At 34.1% G+C, this 21,954-nt stretch overlaps 1 protein-coding gene across 1 annotated transcript in view; it reads left to right on the top strand.

The window, feature by feature from the left end:
- Nucleotides 1–9,125, top strand: part of Pdgfc (platelet derived growth factor C) — a 200,161-nt gene extending 191,036 nt beyond the window's left edge. Inside the window, exons 5-6 of the mRNA XM_026395953.2 lie at nt 1,102–1,319; nt 7,614–9,125. Coding sequence (XP_026251738.1) covers nt 1,102–1,319; nt 7,614–7,730 — 335 coding nt within the window. The 3' untranslated portion in view covers nt 7,731–9,125. The remainder of the gene's footprint in view (nt 1–1,101; nt 1,320–7,613) is intronic.
- Nucleotides 9,126–21,954: the final 12,829 nt, after the last annotated feature.

The raw sequence follows: 21,954 nt of genomic DNA, 5'->3' as shown, positions 1-21,954 counted from the left end.
TCTTTTAAGTACATTATTGGGTGGGCTGGAAGAATATATGTCATCCTGAAACTCTTCAATATGGTTGAAATGGTTTGAACAGATCTAGAGACAAAAATAGAGCTTAGAAGAAATTAAAATTATGTTACAAGTATTTATCCTAGTAACTACTGTTCATGTATTATCTATGAATTCATAGTAAACATGACGAGTTATTTTGATAGGATTTTCCTGAGGCAGTATCATTTTGTAGTTAAAAACAATGGTTCTTTGAGGTTTTACTGCAGCTGTCCAATGAAAGGATATTTTGTTTGGGCTTCACAAGTAGGTAATTCTTTTAAAAAATAAAGGACAACATAGTTAACCAACTTGCTAAAAGACTAGAGACAATGCTTACAAATGAGATACTTCTTCCATCCTTAAGCAAGGGAACAATAGAAATCTAAGATTCTACTCAGTTTAAATTGCAAAGACCACAAATCCCTAATATTCTTAAAACTGCTTCCCCAAAGCTTCTGCTCTTATAAATTATATCCTTTTTTTTTTAACTCATGGTCCATTTGGCTGTCTTCAATAATATATTTTCTTCATTCTTTTTTTATATTTTATGATTCTTATTGCCAAAAAGATTATAGAAAGTTCTGTTTACCAGCTTCTAATAAATTGTTCTTCATTAAATGTCTGAGCCTATCATCCTTTAAAAATTGTATTTGTTTTTTAATCAAAGCATTCATCATTTTACACTGTATTCTTCCCTCCAGCGCTCTCCTTGTGTACTTTTGTACTGAGGTTAAAAGGTGTAGACCTTTTTCTCTCTGTAAAATTTCCTATTTATAGCTCTCAACTGTTTTGTTCGCTCTGTTCTTAATATTACACAATGGCGACTCTTTAGTGGTCACTAAGTCATAATGAAGCTTTGTTTACTATGAAATAGAAAGTCTAATTTGTGAGCTGAGTAGCCTTACAACCTAGTTAAAATAAGAAGGGATATTATTAGCATTATTGTTCATGGAATAACTAGATTATTTTATGAAATGTGCTTAATGAAATAGATTCAAGTTCAAAGCATGAACTTCTCTCTCTTTTATTTTTTTTTTCTTTGCTTTCTTCTATGCCATGCAGTGGTGGATCTGAACCTTCTAAAAGAGGAGGTAAGATTATACAGCTGCACACCTCGTAACTTCTCGGTGTCCATAAGGGAAGAACTAAAGAGAACCGATACCATTTTCTGGCCAGGTTGTCTCCTGGTTAAACGCTGTGGTGGAAACTGTGCCTGTTGTCTCCACAACTGCAACGAATGTCACTGCGTCCCAAGCAAAGTCACTAAAAAATATCACGAGGTAGGTGTGTCATTTTCTTTTCGATTTCCTTTGAGTATTTTTTCTTAGAACCAAAAAGTGAAATTGAAAAGGATTCATGTTTGGAAAGGAGATGTGGTATTCATGGAAAATTTTTAAAAACAGGGTTTTACAAAGAGTTTATGTTTCTACGTTTTAAAATTAGGACCTTTCATTTAAAAACCCAGACATCAAGGATTTAGAAAGCTTATTCTCTGGTAGTAGTACATCATGGGTGGTCAGTGAAGTTTGTACTTCTCATACAAAAAATTAAAAAAAAAGTTTTTCTGAAGAAAAAATGTAAGTGAAGCTTTTCAACTTTTAAACTTTTCAAAATATGAAGGGAAAATATTTTAAAGTCAATCTTAGAGATAAATCATTGTGTATTTTGAAGAAAGGAGATCTTTGATATTTATTTTTATATTTGGGCCAAAATGGGCACATAAGTCCCAAGGGAACATGTTCACAGTTATACCAATCTTTGTGTTATACATGTTGCTACAAATAACTTGTTCAGACTTTTATGAATGTGTTTACCCTTTTGGTTCTTTTTTTCTCTGGAATTAGGAAAATAAAGTTGAAATGGTAGTTATTATTACTTTAGAGTGTTGGGAACTTGCACATTCCAAAATTTTCATTAGTGCTGGAATATCCTCAATTCTATCCCACCTTCTCCAGCAGTACTGTATAGCATATGTAGAAAAAGTCAGGTTTTGATGAGTCAATGTTAATTTCTACAAAATATTCACATTGTGACAAGTTAAAATCTGCCCTCTGACTTCATTTTAATATGACTTCATTATTTTGACTTTCTGCTTCGGAAAAGGTACCTACTTAGAAAGACATCAGCAAAATGCTCTCTGTTGAGTAATCTGAACATGTAGAGTTTCATAAACTGCACTTCGGGTGACATGGTCTTCCCGCCCTTCACCTATATTATGTAGGTAACTTGGCAAGAAAAGGAAGAAAACACATCATTCTAGAAGACAAGAGACTCTGTGTCCATTCAAGCTCTGCCATTGATTGTCATCTGCATACACTACCTCTGTAACAAACATGAAATATCATGATCTCTCAGGTTTTTATTCCATGACAGTTACTGGATGGCAATTTTTTATGAGGTAACACCCCAAACTGTCATTCAGTGATTAAAAATAGAACTATTTGCCATCATTTCTCATGTTCTACTTTTTATTTGCATACCACTTTCTTGTAAAGATTGTGTGCTGGGAGAGGAGTTGCCATTCTAGAGTCAAGAAGTAGATAATCAGGGACTGAGGGTGTAGTTTAGCAGTAGAACACTTGCTTGGCATATGCAAAGCCCTGGGTTCAATCCCTAGCACCAAACATACAAGCAAAAAGCAGATGTTCATGGGCACAGAGGCTCCTGGGGCTCCAGACAGGTAGGATGTGCCTACAGTCCAGCCTTATGCCACTCCATGAACTGGGAATCTAGTCAAGAAAAGAAAAAATTAATATTGTAGTTCTTAATAGCATTCAAATTAAAATGCCTCCGAGGCTGGCAGATGTTAGAGTTGCCTGGCATAAGATAAAAGGATGTGATAAGAATATGTATTAAACTGGAAGGGTCTTTTCCCACTTAAAGTCACTCAATTTTGAAGCTGTCGAAATGGGTACTTAATAAACAAGTATATTTGGGGACCTAATTTAGCCAGCCAGTCTTGCATTTATAACCCCCATTTTATGAACTCTAAAAACCCACACTTGACTTAAACAATTTCTTAAAACAAGTCTATGGGGTGCTGAATCTTATTCTGTGGTTTGCTAAAGCAGTCCCCTAGGTCAAGCATGCCCCCTCCATCCTATAGCTATCCATTTATTTTACAAATAACATTAGTGTTATTATCCAGAAAGTTGCCACAGAGTTTGTAATATCTGTTTTCGAGCCTCAGAAAATGAAGACATTACTGTTTGGGGCAAGGCTGTGGGCAGTGCTTGTGGACCAAGTGGTGTTCTTCCAGAATGACATTAATCCACATTTCCTGGTCTTCATTGGGTTGATTACAGATACTCACCTATACACACGTGCAACTATGAACATTTTTCTAATTATATTATAATTACATGAGCACCCATTAGTTTTGCACAAACATCTCTAATGATTAAGTATGAAGAAATATAAAAATTTCCTACTTGATGTTTATCACAAATATTTATAATAACAACAATGTCTCACAAATATCTCTAATAACAATAATATTTTTGTCCATTTACCCTCTGGAGAAAGGACTATTTGTTTAACACGATTCAGAATTTCTGAGGCCTTTGTTTTTCTCATTCCCATATTCTTGAGATCACTTCTGATCTAGCACTACTATTAATTAAATGCATTTTTAAAACAATTTAAAATTGTTCAAAGATATTAGATAATTGAATATTATGGACCTGGACATGGAGACTTAACTCATTTAAATACAAGTCTACCTTCAGCTTTATTTATTATTATTATTATTATTATTATTATTATTAATGCACCAGAAATTAAACCAAATGCACTTAACCACTGAGCCACATCTCCAGCCCTTTTAATCTTTTTCTTGAGACAGGGTGTCCATAAGTTACTTAGGGCATTATTAGGTTGCTGAAGGTGGGTTTGAACTTGAGATCCTTCTGCCTCAGTCTCTCAAGCTTCTGGGATTATGGTCTTGCACCACTATACCCATCCAACCTTTAATATTTTTAATGATATTGCCAATTGGGTTTTATGATTATTCTACTTCATGGAAAAATGAAAAAGCAAAGACAGGTTATAGGTTCTATTTGTCCTCTCCTGCATCTATTTGTATTATAACAGCTTCTGCAAATATTAGGGTTGAATCATAGTCATTGTATTACTACAGATAAAACAAGTATTTCTTGTGGTTTCCTATAGCATTTTGCTGGGTTTTTGTTCAACCACTATACCAAAAATAAGTTCAGATAATTAAAGAAATCATACAGTATGATATAATGTTACTGTGTTGCTGATAGCATAATAGTATTATAGCATGATAATGTTCTTAGTAAGATTCTTACCTCTTCTCTATCAATCATTGGATCTCTACATTATAATACATTTCACCAAAGAAATATATTTCTTAATAATTTCTCTGTCTCTCCAGTAGGAATTTTCAGAAAAGTGAGTTAGGAACTTTCTATGTGTATGAACTTACATGTCACATCTTCCTTGAAACACTTTTAAGAGTCCTGCCCATCCTAGCAGCACCAATTAGTTCATCCTTAGAGCATGCATGGGACTTCAAAGATATCTCTATTAGAGAACTATTACTGTTTTAAAATCATTGTTTATTTTTCTTTGTTTCTACCAAATTGAGGGCTAAGAGAAACAAAGATCATGTTACAGTACAGTGCTTGCAAGTACTAATTCCAACAACAGACTTCCCATATTTGAAGCTAACATTTGTTCGCTGTGTCCCTTTGAGCCAGTAACTCAATCCCTCATGCCTCAGTTTCCTGATCAGTAAGATGATTTTCCAACCCTCGTAACTCATGGTGAGAATTCTGTGAGTAGATTTTTATAGAATACTTAGAACAAGATTTGATGCAATTTATACTTTTCATACATTTTAGCTTATTTTCTCTTTCTTTTTTATTTTCCCCTTTCTTCAATTACAGTAAATGATGAATAAAAATCTAATGAATTCAGAGGGAGGAAAGGTATTCTTCGCCCCCCTTCCCCAAAAACTTTACAAAACACTCTGACAATAGTAATATATTTGTTCTTTTTTCTCTAATCTTATTTTGTTTATAACATCTTATATTTAATTTCTTTTTTCCATAACCTACAGGAGTCTTGCTTTTCTAACCTTAGATCTGTCTGTATTAGGAAAAGTTTACCATCCTGTGACCTTATTCTAGTACTGAATCCTGTTTCATTAATGCTCTGGTTTGCAGAGTGATCATTCCATCTTGTTTGACTATACTTAGTACCCAGTCCTTGGTGGTTCTTTCTGTATCTGATCTATTTTCTTCCATAGTCTCTGGTTTGAGACATAACCCTGATATTTTTTTTCATGGACTTGTAGTTTTAGTGTTCACTTTTTCCTCAATTCTTCTTTCTGTCTTTTCTTTTCCTTTGGTGCTAGGGATTGGGCCCAGGGCCTTACACATGCCAGGCAAGTGCTTTATCGCTGAGCTCCATGCCTAGCCTTCCCTCATAGTTCCCTGAGATAGACTTCTGACATTTCCCTACCCCCATACTTCTGGTGTCATAATCCACATCCTGAAGATGAAATTTTCCTCTTTCATATTAGGTGGCACCTGCTGATCATTCTCCAAGTCTATTTCTTGCTTCCAAAATCCAAGTTTTCAAAAAGAACTGAAAAGGAAAACACTAAGCAGATTAGAATATTTTATCCAAACTACTAGGACATTTTGAGTTTTATCTACTATATGTGAATTTCCACAAGCGTCATCAGACAAAGCTAGGAGGAGGAGCTTTTATTTAGCATAGTTGTTGGGAGAGTGGAAGCCTAATGCATCTGGGCTGGCCATTGGCATGGTAGATGGCCTCCCTAATTTTACCCTTTGTACCATATTTTTTTCTTTTCTGAAGTGAGAAATGCAGACAAGTAGACTTAGAAGATGAACATAATGGCTTTGCTGTTACTTCGATTTATCTTACCCACCCAATCTCAATCCAGAAACCATTTGTAGCAAGAGTATGATTAGGACTGGCAGGGGTGCCTTAAGTTCAGATTTGATGTCACCCCAGCTTATTCAAACAACAAGTCAGTACTGATATAAAATAACACCCAAGTAGATTAAGTTTCATGCTGAAGAAATATAGTCTTCACAATTTTTGTTCTGGAATTATGAAATGTCACAGAAGAGAAAACCTACTTTAAAAGTTTACAGTTTCTGATGCTGTAAAATTATCTGAATATAAGACTTATGACAAGACTTTGAAGTTTATCTCTCTAGGAAGAAAGTTTATAGAATAATAATAGAATGTATGAATGGTAATATTATGAACTTTTATAAAATAAGTATCATTCTTACTTTAATAATTCATATTTGGTCTAGGTTCAGATAACTACTATGTCACTTAGTCTGTCTCTCTGTTCACTCATGTGTAAAATAAGGATAATAATTGTAAATTACTTCATAGAATTCTTGTAAGTTAAAGTATGTAAAAACATCATTGTTCCTGGCACCCAGCAAGTATTCAAAAAATGTTAGCTAATTAACCTTCGATAGAGCCACATACTTGAATGAGGTATGCATTCTGTAGTTTTCTTTCTTGAGTCTTCAAATTGAACAGTCATAAGACTTGACTTGTACTTTTGTAGATTAATGAAAATTTACAGAAATGATAGCTTTTCAAAGTTGCTTCTTGAAGTCATCTGTGTCATACCCAGAAGGAGAAAGCTAGACAATTTAATATTATTATGCACATTGGTCTTTTTCAAAACCCAAATAAACATAATTTCTGAAACTTTGTCATTTCTATTATAAGAAATGTATTAGAATTGAATAGGTAGCTGCTTTCCAATACATTAGATAATCTTTAATAGAATACACTTCTAGAACCCTTCGTCACAGTATTAAAAGGAAATATGTTTATTTAGGGTGCTTATTCTGCTATATTTCTTACTAAAAAGCTCAACAAGCCAAACTGCAAATAGCTTCCTTGAATAGAGGCGTTATTGTTATTATTGCCAAACCTCCTTAGCACTGTACAGTAGAATCCAGCTGCAGAAAGTTAGCTGTGACTGAAGCTGATGTCTATGAAGTACATCTAATCCGTCTCATCAAGTTTATAGAGGACTTGAAGTGTAGCCAAGAAAATTAATGAGTGGCATAATTGAGCAATCTCAGCTGTGGAGTGATCATGTTTCCTTCCACAGTATTCCTGTACTTGAGTGTACTGCTTCAAGTATAAATATTTATTAAATGTGTGAATAAATGAATGAGAATAAGAAAGTAACAAACAGAGAAACAAGATGTGCATTAGCGGTTGCAAAATACTTGAGGTGAAATTCTGTCTAGTTACATAAGAAAAATAATGAGCAGACAGAGTCTTTCAATTTAAGAACTCTTCTTTATTCTAAGGCGGTACACTTCTCAAATTGTTGGCATTGAAGTGTCCTTTTATGAAATGATAGTTTATGATATTTTTTATGGAGAAATGTTTACATAACACTTTCAAGAGGCAATGTGAAAATAAGTCTTGTTGAGCTCTGAGATTGTTTTTGAAAATTCCTTTTTATGCAGGAAATCAAATGTTATAGTCATGCATTGATTTTAAAGGTGGTTTACATTCTTCCCTTTCAGGTCCTTCAATTGAGACCAAAGATTGGTGTCAGGGGATTGCATAAATCACTCACTGACGTGGCCCTGGAGCATCACGAGGAGTGTGACTGTGTGTGCAGAGGGAACACAGGAGGATAACCACATCACCACCAGCTGCCCTTTCGCAGAGCTGTCAGGTGCAGCCAGTGGCTGATTCTGTTAGAGAACTAATGCATTACCTGCATCCATAATCCCAGTTGTTTGCTTCAAAGATCTTCCATCTGCAGGATTTACAGTGGGTTCTAAAGAGGAGATACCAAATGGAATTATGAGTTGTGCAACATCGATTTTGAGAGGAGCCCAAAGGACAGGAGAAAAGGTCTTCAATCATGGAAAAAAATTAAATATTGTAGATCGCTAGCTAGTTACCACGTTCTTTTTCCACTTGCTGCAGTCTGTATTCCCTATGTCATGATATGGCTTAGGTTAATGTCAGGACAAGAAAAAACTGCAAGTGAGCACCTGATTCTGTTGCTCTGCTTAACTCTAAAGCTCCATGTTCTGGGCCCAATATCACAGAAAATCTGGAATGTTTTCCCCTTATACTTGCATATATAAGCCAGAACGTTTCATGTTCTATAAACTTGGGTTTTAAAGAGGAACTATATTGCTATGAATTAAACTGGTGTCATGCTGATAGGAAAGACTGGATTTTCCTTGTTTCTTATTAAAATCTCTGCCATTTAGAAGAAGAGAACTACATCTACATTCATGGTTTGAAAGAGGCAAACCTGAACAGAAGAGTGGCCTTATCTTCACTTTAAGTTGGTTTATTTGTTTTATTGTGTACATTTTTTATATTCTCTTTTTTTGACATTATAACTGTTGCCTTTTCTAATCTTGTTAAATATATCTATTTTTACCAAAGGTATTTAATATTCTTTTTTATGACAACCTAGATCAACTATTTTTAGCTTGGTAAATTTTTTCTAAACAGAATTGTTATAGCCAGAGGAATAAGGATGATATAAAATATTGTTGCTCTGACAAAAAAAAATACATGTATTTCCTTCTTGAATGGTGCTAGAGCTTAGATTGATGTGCATTTAAAAATACAGAAGTATGAAACCAATAGGATTGGGAAGTCACAATGACATTTTGGAAATAAATTACCATATCTTCCACCCTGTTTATTGGATATGCAAATAAAAAATAACATATGAAAAGTAGACATTCAACTCCAGTTCTTACTAATTTAACCTGTTTGGGGGAAAATACGAACCCAGCTCGGAAGAACAGAAAGCACCTTGATAAAAGAGACTGACAGCTTCTTGATAAAGTGGGCTGTGGAGTAGGAACACATCCTATTTATTGTGATGCTATGGTTTCAATACCTTTAAACTCTGTTCCATACGCTTGTATAAATACATGGATATTTTTATGTACAGAAGTATATCCTTTAACCAATTCACTTATTGTACCCTTTTGCAATTGAAAAGAAAATCAGTAAAACACTCTGCTTGTAAAATGCTTAATATTATGCCTAGGTTATGTGGTGACTATTTGAATTAAAAATGTATTGATTCATCAAATAAAAGAATGTGGCTATTTTGGGGTGAAACTCAGTGTGTGCATGTGTGTGTGTGAAAGTTTTATCTCTTGGACTCTGAGACAATGAAACTGATAAAAGTTTTATGTTACTATGATTTTTGTTATGCAAAAATATATGCAGTTTCAAAGAAAGGTTATAAAAGGACCATTTTTGCTGAGGCTCCCACCTGACGCTTCTTTCTAGTGCCTTTGAACAGTGCTTTTCTTTTCTTCACAAGCTTAATAATAATGTCTGGTAGATTAAATTGAACCTGACATTAAAGTTATATGTGGTCTTAGAAATACTTAGTGATAGGTTATATGATAATATGCGGTGGGGAAAAAGGCCCATAAATCTCTGCTCCTGTCTTCGTTTCCAATAGCAGTTACTAAATCAGGTGAGAAGAAGTTGATTTGGTATAGGGATTAAAATATTTTACATAGCACACTTCAAGATGCAGTTCCTCAATTCCAGGCATAGATTCGTCTGAAGGACTAACATTTTTAGCACCCATCCTCACCTTAGTGATCAGACCCATACAGACTGCTGTTCTAGTAAGTACCCTTTTTATCCATCTTGACATCATGCAGACCTAGCCTGCCTTCTACCACATGACATACAAATATAAACAAAAGAAGCACATGTGTTCTGTCTTGTTTCCTTAGCCTTTTCATACTTTTGTCCCAGCCACATAGAGGCCACTGTGCTTCACTATTTATAATTCACTAGCTTGGTAAAGACTATGAAGTCTTTCTGTAATTAATGTATTTAGCTGTGTTTAATCCGTTATTTTAAACCATTGAATGGGATATCTTATTTCCCTTGTAGTTTTTAATATTTATTTATTTTTATTGTAAAATGTTAATAGTCAAAAGAAATGACTCCACATGCTGTTTTCAGTCAGTGAGCTGGCCAAGTGTGAGGAATAACTGCATTATGACCAATTTATTCACTGTTCTTCTTGTGTATTTTATTAATATAAAAATAATGCATTAATAGAATATGTGACTCACTTTCTCAGAAGTCCAGGAACTATTGACTGTTTGGACCCTCTTTTGCATATGATATCTGTGGTTTGTCCTTTCACTAAGGTATGAACCAGTTTTACATAGCGATTTTTATTAAAAGCAAAGAGGAAGGCCTAGTTACCATAAGACAGGTGTTTCTATCTACATTTTTCATTTCTACCTCTCCTTTCTACCTTTCATCTCTCATCTAGTAATCTTTGCATGCACTTTGAAATCATAATAAAAATCAGCACTGAGTTCATTTTGTCCTGAGTGCATCACTGTCTCCAAATGTATTGACTTAAACTCGTGATTTAGTTTAAGGAAAGGCAGAAAATAAATGTTTTACATTTCATGTAATATCCTTATCTCCAAAAGAATAATGTAATATCCTATCTCTTCTGTAATTTAGTGTACTTAAATGTGTATTGTAGATGCACTAAAAACATAAATATCATTTTTTAGATTCTTAAGGAACAGGAAAACTGAAAATTTAGTAGGTATCTTAGTTCAGTTGCTAGAACAAAGTGTCACAGACTGTATGACTTCTAAACAGATTTATTTCTCTCTGTATTGGAGGCTGGAAGTTTGAGATCAGAGTGCCAGCATGATCCAGTTTGGGTGGTGGCCATCTTCCTGGCTTGTAGACTGCTATCTGTTATGCCCCCAAGTGGTGAAAAGGAAGGTGAGAGAGCTCTTTGGGGACTCTTTCAAAGGGGCTCAATCCTATTGATGGCAGTTTCCACTCTTGCAGCCTAATTATCTCCCAAATGCTTCAGCTCCTCAAACTCATTTTGGGAGTTAGGATTTTGACAATGACATTTAGGGAAGCACAAACATTGAACTCGTTGTAACAGGTTAATTCCTTCTCGTCCTGTCTTCCCTTCATGCTCCCATGTGATCATTGAGTCTCATGGACTTGCCTTTTCTGTCTGTCTCATATTTGTATCTACCTCCACACTTCAATAGCTGCTGGTCTAATTGAGTCCCTCATCACATCTTACCCTCTTTGTGCTGCAACAGCTCCTATTTTTCCATCTCGCTGCCCCGGGTCTGTCTCGTCTCTGATCTACCCTCCACACCACTAACAGAAGGGTCCTTCAAGTAAATCTGATTATGTAACATGGTGGAAATTTTACAGTGTAACGCCACAAGATTAAATTTTAATCTTTGTAAGGCACACAAAATCCTCCTTAATCTCATTGTTTACCACTTTCTGCTCGTTTTGCACCATCAATCCTAACACAGCTCTAGTGAATGCTTGTGGTTTCCTGAACGCCCTCATAGTCCTTCACATTTCTGTGCAAACATGTGCTGCACTTTCTTTTGAGCACTGTTCCCATGCTGACCTACCTCAGTAACTTCCTGTCAATGCCAGTTCAATGACGGTCTCCAGGAAAGTTGCTCCTCCTTCCTTCCATTTATTCTTCCATGCTCTTAGGAATTTTTCTATTATAAATATTGTCATATTGTATTATAATTAAATACCCTCATTCTGATTTCTCATTGGACTCTTATTCTAATGGGCTCTTAGCAATAACTATCTCACTCTTCTTTCCCCAATGCTTAATTAAGGATTGAATCAGATTGGAAGTCAGTAACAATTTGCATCAATAAATAAGGGAAGTAAACATACAAATGAATAAATGATTTTTTTAAAGACAGCACTGATTATGACATTGAAAACTCCAGAGTTCCTAAGTGTATCTGAACTTCCATGTACTGAACTACTTTTAAGTAGACTGGTGTATTAGTTCTTTTGGGCACCTGTCACAGTGACTAGAACATGTAGACAAAAATGTCTATTCCTTAAGATGTAACAGGATAGATTATTTTTCTCTTTAACAATGTTTTGTGACTATATGCTTGACTTTTCAGTTATTAATTTTCCTACCAACCCTAGCTCAGATATACTTTCTTTTAAATTTGATATTTACAAATTCATCTTTTACTCATATTTTAGATACACTATGATTATTTTTTTCAGTATGTATAATAATGTTCAAAATGTGAACACATAAATATAACAGTGATTGATGATACAAAATCTCCTTGTAAACCTTTTTTTAACTCAGTTCCCATCATCAATCTTAAAATGCAAAATTGGAGTGAATACTCATCTTTTATGGAAAATATCTATATCCCCCTCCATGTCCATGCTAGCATTTCCTGTGTTCCCATTTTGTAACGTTGCTCCTGCACTTACCTATATCTATAACTTCCTCTCTAGTCTGCTGAAAAGTTAACACTGCCTCAGAAAGTATTTGTACACCCACCTCTACCAGATCCAATCTCTTTTGTAACAGACAAGTCATCTTTTTGACTTATCCTGTGAAAAATCTTTACAAAATTTAAAGGAGAGATTTGTAATTTTTATAGGTAGTATATATTTAAAGGTGAATAATCTTATTAGTATTAAAGTTATATATGCAAATCCAGCTCTCTCTTTTGCAGAAATTGACAAGCTGCTCTTAATATTCATACAGAAATGTGAAAAAGTCAAATAACCAAGAAATCTGAAAAAGCAATACAAGGGTAAAGAATTCAAATTCACAATTTAGAACTTGCTGCAAAGCCATAGAAATAAGATTAACAGACATACAAATCAATGGCATAGATTTGAGAACCCAGAAATAAACCCTTACATTTGTAGTCAATTGATTTTTTGACAAGACAGTTCAATGGTGAAAGAATCGACTATTAGCACATGGTAGCAGGGCAACTGGCCATCCACATGAAAAAAAATGAATGTGAATTATTTCCTTATACTATATGCAAAAATTAATTCCAAATTAATCAAAGACCTAAATGTTAGAGATAAGTTATGAAACCTTTAGAAGTACATATAAATTTTTGTGACCTAGAATTGGCTCTCTGATATGATACCAAAAGCACAAGAGATGAAAGAAAAAAGAAAAAAAACAGATAAATAGGGAATCTTGAAAATTAAAAATCTTGTCTGATTCGAAGCCTCACCCTGTAACAAAATGAAAGATGAACCATATAATCAGAGGAATATTAGCAAATTATATATCAGAGTAGGGTCTTATATCAGAATATATAAAAATTTTAATCCAATAATAAAAAGATAATTAAATTGAAAATGAGCAAAGTGCTTTTCTCACACAGACAAAAATATACAGATGGCTTGGAAGCACACAAAATGTTAGTATCTTTAGTCATGAAGGAAATGCAAATGGAAATTTACCTTTTACACCCACAGAAATAACTAGAATTAAAATTAAAATTAAAGAACTATAATTTAAAGATAATAATAAATATTATGAGGATGTGCAGAGAGTGGAATCCTATTGTAAAATATTGTGACCATGTTGGAAAGAAGTTATGAAGTTCTTGAAAACATTAAACATGGAATTAAATATGACTAAACAATTCCACTCATAGTTAAAAACCTAAGATAACTGAAAATCTGGCACAAAAATGTCAATGTTCATAACATTTTTCAGAATAACCCAACATTGGAAACTATCCAAATGTCCATCAATTGATAAATAGATAAGCAGAATGTGGCACATTCATGCAATGGAACAATATTCATCCATAGAAAAAAAAATGGAGCACTGATACATACTACTGCATGACTGAACCCTGGAAACATGCCAAGTAGAAAAAGCCATTCACCTTTATATGTTCAGGGCAAACAACTCAATCAACACAGAAAATAGATTAATGCTTTCAGAGGCTGGGGGAAGGGAATAAATAAGGAGTACTGTTAAAGATTTCAGGTTTTTCTTTTTTGAAATGACGGAAATATTCTGAAATTGGATAGTGGTGATAGTTTCAAAACTGAATATACTAAAAACCACTGAGTTATATACTACTCGAAAAGGGTGACATTTTTAGCATGTGGATTATATCTCAATAAACTTGTTCTTAAAAAATAGCTGAGGGCAGTGGCACACACCTATAATCCCAGTGGCTTGGGAGGCTGTGGCAGGAGGATTGCAAGTTCAAAGACAGCCTCAGGAATGTAACAAAGCTATTAGCAATGTTGTGAGATCCTGTCTCAAAATAAAAAATACAAAGGGCTGGGGATATGGCTAAGTGGTTAAGTGCCCTGGGGGTTAAATCCGCAGTATGGAAAGAGAGAAAGAAAGAAGTACATGTAATTCAGTACTCTAAATATACCTCCCTCAAAGCAAGAAAAAAAATTCAAAAATCATCTACAACTTGTCATTCTATCATTTATTATCAGCTCTCTATGCACATAGGTATGCACATTTTTAAAAAATGAATGATATGGTAGAATTGCTGGTCTCAGTTCTGCCCCTTGTAGTAGTACTCTGCTACATCTTTACCATGGTCTAATGGTGAATGGAGTATATTTTCCCTCTTCCTGAATTTGGTCTTTATTTCAATTTTGCCTGGCTTTAACCATATGGATAAAAGTGCATGTGGTGTGTACAAAGGCTTCAAAAGCCTTTGTACACACCACATGCACTTTTGGATTTGTGCACCACATGCACTTTTTGGATTTGTTCTTTTTGACTCTTGCCATCTTCATAAGAATATACTTCCAAATGTTTGCCAGTGCCAGAAAATATCTGATGCAGATTTGAATCCAGTCCATGCCATGGAGTCAAGTCCAGCCAAATCCAGGCAACCCACACATGCTTGTATGATAAAGTAATGCTGCTTGCTAGAAACCAACAAAACACTAAGAGTACTTGTTACATTATATGACAATGGTTGACCAATAGATATTTCATTTAAAATGAGGCCATGCCATGCATGCTAGTTTTTTTTTTTTTGTTTTGTTTTGTTTTTTTTTTTTTAGTGAAACTATTATGTACATACTTTCACTTGAAAGTTAGGGACAAGCAATTAAAATGGAACAAGGAAAAAAAACACACATATTTTGGAAAATTTCTCATCAACACAAGATATAACTTTAAAAATAACCCCAGTAAAGTTGTGGGGAAAAATGTTACCGAAAACATTGAATCAGGAAATTATTTGCTTAAGCACTTGACTTTTGTGCAGTCAGTGTCTGTTTCTTCTCTAGTAAAGAAGAGGAAATACAGTCCCTACCTAACCCATCTTTTCAACTACTGTCCTTACTTTGGATAATGATGATGTTTATTTTATAATTTGATAAATATCTAATAACAATTAACATTTAATGAAATAAAACAGTAAATGAAATAAAACAGTAAAAACAGTTCATAAATGTTTGATTTAAAATATTTCTCATTTGTGTTTTAATAAATAGTTTTATAATGTGAAACACTCTGAGAAATTTTCTTCTATTCTTTATTTTTCTTTCCAAACTTGATTATTGACTCTGGGTGTGTCTATCTATAGCTCCCCAAATCTTCCATTCTCTTCTTCCTTCCCTTTAAAAAAAATAAATAAAACAAAATATTTGCACAATTCCTGTATCTTTAACTTTTGTTCTGATCATTTGCATATTACATAGTTTACCTACAAACTACTATTTGCTCAGATGTAGGAAGAGTGAATTCTTGATTCCACTTTTACTTTTCCAAAACCTCTTTGCCAAACTGAGTTATAGTTTGAGGATTAGATATAGTCTATTTAATTTTATTTCTTTTGGAGGAAGAAGGTTGAGAGCAAAAGGAGGAATGTGCAGCCTTTGATGAAGGAATTTTGCTCAGCTCTCTCAAAATATTTTTTGCTGGGATTAACTCTGGCAGAGGCATGTATCCATTCCTCATACAGTGGAAAAAGGGGACAGATAAAATAGGTTTCAGATCTTATTCATAACTCAGTGTGAAGACCTTCAGGCAACACTTTTATCTGAGGGCATCGGTTCCAACTTTTCAATTTCCATGTTTCATCTGAATCTCCCCAGAAACCATTTCACTTTCTACTTACAATAGAGAAAAGAAGATAATGCTACTTCTTTGGACTGCTTCTCTCCAAAGTTAGCTGTAGACCTGAGGATGCTCAGAATTTTATTTCAGTACTATTTCTGGAAAGAGATTAGGATGGGAGTTTTCCTAAGCCTCACCACAAGTAACTCTTTCATAGCTGAACTATTTTCTGAAGTTTATAGCATGGACTGTGTTTCTGTCTTGGTAGTAGTACATTAACTCTTTGTGAGAATTTTATTTCTGCAATTTAGCTCCTTTTTTTCTCTTATTATCCTGATGTTAGAAAATAATATTTTAAATGGTTGTTATTCTAATAATATTTTTATTTTTATTTTTTCCACTAGCATAAGCAGTTTCCATTTTGTACTTTTGAACCAAATTGCATGTGATCCTATAAAAGCATATACATTCTATATTTCAGTCTTGTTACTGATTTAATGCTACTTAGCATAGGGAGAGTTCTGGATATTCTGCCTATTTATGGGGAACACTGGGTTCTCAGTATATTCTCATTTGTGAGATAAGATCTTCCATAGAACTTGGATAGAAAGTACAATGGTTTCTAAAGCTAAATTTAAAACAAACTTGTGAAAGAGTTTTTCATCTGTTTAGGAAAAAATCAAGTTAATGTAAATTCTGCAATGATCTTAATCTATAAGTAATATTTTAGTAAGAACTCTAAACTTTAATTCTGTTTAAAAAAATAGTATTAATCTGTGACACTTCTGATATGTAATATTCATAACAGCCCTCTACATGCTATTAGAGTTCCTGTTAGCAAAGAGATCTTTTTTTAAAAAAAAAATCATTTTTATACCTGTTGAAAGAAATGTCTTGCTGGACTTACCAAAAGACAACCAGCTACAATGACATCCCAGGTAGAAGTATATAAAATAATTTTTGCACAGAATAACCTAGTTTGTGATATAGCTCAAATATCTATATATTCAAAAATTGTAGGTAACAAAAATTTAGAAAGGTAACCTCTTAAAAATATGTAAAATAAGATATTTTCCTATTGTCTCTTATTTAACTTTAGCAAGGAATATAACTAATGTTTCCTAATCCAGATGCTAACGTTTTTAATGATGATGCCAACAGTAGTGATTATTTTTCAAATTCCTCTACTGATAATATTAATTTTATGTGTGTTCACAAATCAACAACTCTGTGTCATATTTATTGGGAAAGACCTCTTATGAAGGAGAATAGAAATTGCATGAATGATTCATTGACTTGAGTTTGATGTCTTTGTTTTCAATCCCAATGCTCTGATCTAAAAATATGATTTTGCCAGCATTTGAAAAGAAGCAGAAGGAAGGAAGCTAAGTGTGCCTCTTCAGTCTATCTAGCTCAGCAACTTCAGATCCTGGGGTCTGAGGACTACTGTCATTCACCACTATGAGAAGAAACTGACTTTCAGCAATACCTGTAAAATGAGAAGTCTTAAATGGATCGATCGTATATTGAGTACCTTGAGAAGTTTTCTGGAAGCCCATAATAATTTGAAGAATAAATTTTGATTCTCATCATATGTTTTCATAGGGTAATGTAAATGTCTTGCTAAATCAAAATCTTACTATATTACAGAGCAGTTGCTTTTTTGATGAAATATTTTGTCAGCATGGTAGAATAAAGTTATACAAATTGTTAACAAGACCCGAGTCTTGTTGCAACCTTAACTGGCATGGTAATACATCATATTGATTTGTTTTTAAGACTGTCTCTTACCCAAAGATACTTAGATACTTTGTAATGATTACTTTTGTGGAAAGTTTTCATCTTAATTTTTGCAGCTGGAGATTGAGTCAGAAAGTGGGAATGTGAGGACTGAGTAATTGCTCAACGTCACACACAGACATGTAAAAGCCTTTGAAGAAAATTATGAGGTTTATATTTGGTTTCTATTCATGGAAGAAGGCAAAATGTTTTGCATGCACATGCATCTGCTTTTAAATTTAGCAACATGATTCCCTGAGCAAACAAAGTCTATGTACTCCTTTCCGTAAAGCAAACTTCAATTTTATTTGTGAACTACATCAAAGATGTTTCTTAGTATCTATTTAGGAAAACCTATACCCTAGATGCCCAGTCAAATCCTGGGATCAAAAGAGTTCATGATACCCTCTATGCTCTATCCACAAACTATTACTATTTCCATGAGGCATGACAAAGGATAAATCAAGTCACTAATGTGCTACCTCATCACCCTGCAGTTACAGGCCATCAACTTTTGGTCCAAAGACACTTAAATACGTTGACAAGTGATGGCTTGAACCTTCCAGCACAGCTCCTCTCCTTAAGTTTTATGTGCTGCCCTTGGTCCTACAGTTATCCCAAACAAGTAAATTCATCACATCACTTTCATGATTCAGCCCAAAGTTTTGCATCTAATAAGTGCTCAATTAATTTTGGATACATAAACATAGAAGTCAATATCCAGTTTACTTTTCTCAGACATCTCAAGCTTTCAACTGAGTGTTGAGACCATTTATAGCTATTTAATCATATATAATCCTGCATAATCTTATGATTTATTATAGATGCAAATTATTGGTATTTCTCAGAAACCCACACTCCACAAAAATTTCCTCTTTGTTTAAGAAGATGGCCATAATATTTGTCCATAATATCAAGAAATAGACATAATTGTTCCAGTTTATCAATATAGGAAGTGGGGTTACAAATGGCCTTTGAGGTAATCAAGTCTTCAGTGCAGTAACTACTTTTACAAGATAACTTTAGTGCTAAGTTCTACTTTTACCTGCTTTCTCCATCTGTTAGATTAGTGAGTAGTTTGAACTAGAGAATCTCAGATGTTTCTCCTAACAATTACACTGAATGCTTTATTCGAGAATGTAGCAGAGGGGGTCAGGATTCTGTTTAACACTCGGAATAACAATTCTGCTCTTTAGAACTTCCATTCATCAGTCCAGGTTCTAACCTTTGTAACATTAGGACTATTTTGAGAAGCACTGATCTAGTAGAGTTATCTATGTGATTGTGTACCTTGAACTGGTTGTCATCTACAACCAGTAGATATTTTGTAAGTCATAAACCTTAAACCCTATGCTAATGCTTCTAATACCTGCAAAGTAGTGTGGGATCTTATACTGTACGGCTGTAACCATATGTGACACTACTCACCAGCCTTTCTTGAAACTCTTTTCTTGCTTCTCAGTACATTCTGATTCTTGGTTCTCTTTAGTGATCTTAGCATTGCATTTCAGTGTCCTCTGTAGATTCCTGGAACTCTTATTTCTTTCCTGACTCGAAATACCATCTGCATGTGGTTCATCTCATACTCTTGCTTCTGAGTTCCATCTCAGTTCCATGAAGCCATCCACCTGTATGTGCCACTTAAACAGAATTATTCTTACTTACCCTTTCCCTTTTTTCACCCCTGCTCTTCTCTGTGGCTTTTCATTGAATTAATGGTATTGATTTCAAATACTAGTTATTAACTTTGGGAAGCATCCTAAATGCCTCCCTCTCCATCCCCATAGTACATTCTGACAACCGCACTGTTGGATTAGCCTTTTCTGTAGCCATATCTTCTACTTCATCTTAGCTACCACTGTCTTTTAAGCTTTATTATGTTTCTTAGTTGATCTTTCTTCTTACCCATGATTACTGTCTCTGCCCCTTCTTCTGTCCTCCTCTTCCACCAATCCTATGAATACTACCTATTGTTGTAAAGATGCATTTCAAACAGAAATCCCTCCTTTCTCAAAAATATCCTGTCATATTGCGCAATGCAGCTCACACTTTACTAAATCTACTCTTCCCTTGTTTTGTTCTACCATGCGTTGTCTTAGTGTCTTCATAGGTGAGATTTATCCTGCCTCAAATGATTTCTCTTTCTCTCTCTCTCTCTTTCTCTCTCTCTCTCTCTTTCTCTCTCTCTCTTTCTCTCTCTCTCTTTCTCTCTCTCTCTTTTTCTTTTTGCAAAAACCTATTCAGTTTTCAGATCTAGCTCAAAAGTTACTTCCTGTGCAATTCCTTCAATTTGTTTGTTTTAAATGTGTGCTAAATGTTTGCTTCATCAATTGTCCCTACAATAGTTACATTGGATTGTTTTGCAGGGACTTTGGAATTGACTCAGTTCTGGCATTAACCAGATACTAACAAATGGCACTAAGTGTCTATTAATCTCTTGATTTCTTACATTGCTCTCGTGTAAAGCAAATATCAGAGGACCTCTCCTGAGGTTTACATTATCTAAGTAAAGTAGTAAGTAAAGTGACTGATACACAGTAGCTATTAGCAACCATATGCTTTACCTGTGACCATTATAATTGACGTCTCCACTCAGCAGAAAATGAATGAATACCCCAAGGATGCATGGGTCTCTCTCAACATATAACATCTCCAGCTTATGAAATAAACATTGAGTAAATGTTTGTTAAATCCAGATCCTTCTCAAATATGATGCTCTGTCTTAGTGTTTGTTTATTGATCTCTAGGAAAACAACATTCCAGTGCCCTTTAGATGGCACAGTTATATAGCATAGTTGTATAATATGCACCTTTTGACTATCTTTACTGAAATTCACTCCTATTTTGCTTCTTCTTTTTTTCCCTTTGCTTTCTTTCTTTCTTTTATTTATTTATTCATTCATTCAGATAGGGTCTTCCTTTGTTGCTTGGGCCGGCCTTAAACTCCTAGGCTGAGGTGATGCACCTGCTTCAGCGTCCTGAGTAGTTGAGACTACAAATGCATGAGTCAAGTTTCTTTCATTTCTTTTAATAGAGGAGTTACTTATATTTTCTGTATTTCTATGCCTCTCTCATCAATTCCATTGTACTCACCTTCTTCTGTCTCTCCCTCACTCCCTTTATCTCTCTCTCTCTCTCCCTCTCTCTCTCTCTCTCTTGTAATTATTTTTGGGAATTTAACCCCAGACCCTTGAATTTGCTGAGCAAGCCCTCAACCATTAAGCCATAACCCTCTCCCCTCTTTGTACTTACTTTTGTGAGAGTCATAACAATGTGTTTTTATTCCTTTCCTATTTCAATTTATATTAAATTTATTGAACATATTCTGTGTATTAGTGTACAGGTATTTTAGTAAAAAAAGATTCTCTTACCTATGTTTCCTAGTTGCTGCAATGTTTTGCCCAGGATATTTATACTTCTTGAGGTATACTATTTAATCTACAGCTGCTTGAATTGCAAACTAATTCAACCATGTCACCAGCTCACCTCCTCGAGATGTATTTTGAGACACATTTCCAAAGAACTATAACGGGGATGAACAAATTCAATTTTTGTTTGAAAAATTCCACAGAGACTTTCTCCTTTAAGATAATTTCATTCCATAGTTTACTTAGTATTTTCTCCAGATTTCAAAATCTGTGATTTATTGACAAGGTGCTATTGGAAAGTTAGTGTTTTTTTTTTATTGTTGTTGTTGTTATTTATTTGTTTTAGGAATTCTTGTGTCAAAGTATTGTTTTATTACATCTTTCCATAAAAAAAGTGTTATTTAGATGTGACTCTCAAAAATCACAATAGTGGGAAAGCAGGATTCTGTTATAGGATTTTCTCATAAAACCTATATATGTCCATAGAAGAAAGAGTCCCCATCCAAAAATTTTATTACAGGGCCTGAGGGTATATTTTAATAGTTTATCACCTTCTTAGCATTTGCAAGTTCCTAGGTTCAATCCTGACAAACAGAAAATAAACAAAATTAAATAAAATGCTACTGCTGATATATATTTATGTATTTCAGTACGTAAAGCAACAGCTCTTAGACTGAGGTCCATAGATGAACTTGAAATTATAGTATCTGTCAACTTTATGATGTTGTAAGGTAACATTTTATAAATATACATATTGATACTTAATAATGCTATCAAATGTCTTCTTGATCTAAAAATTTTTCTAAGTCAGTGATGTAACAAATAAAGGATGCTAGAAAA

The sequence above is a fragment of the Urocitellus parryii genome, chromosome 10 (assembly GCF_045843805.1).
Source record: "Urocitellus parryii isolate mUroPar1 chromosome 10, mUroPar1.hap1, whole genome shotgun sequence".
In the NCBI taxonomy this organism is placed as follows: Eukaryota; Metazoa; Chordata; class Mammalia; order Rodentia; family Sciuridae; genus Urocitellus; species Urocitellus parryii.
The sequence above is the reverse complement of the archived record's forward strand: the minus strand, read 5'-3'. Positions and strand labels throughout refer to the sequence as shown.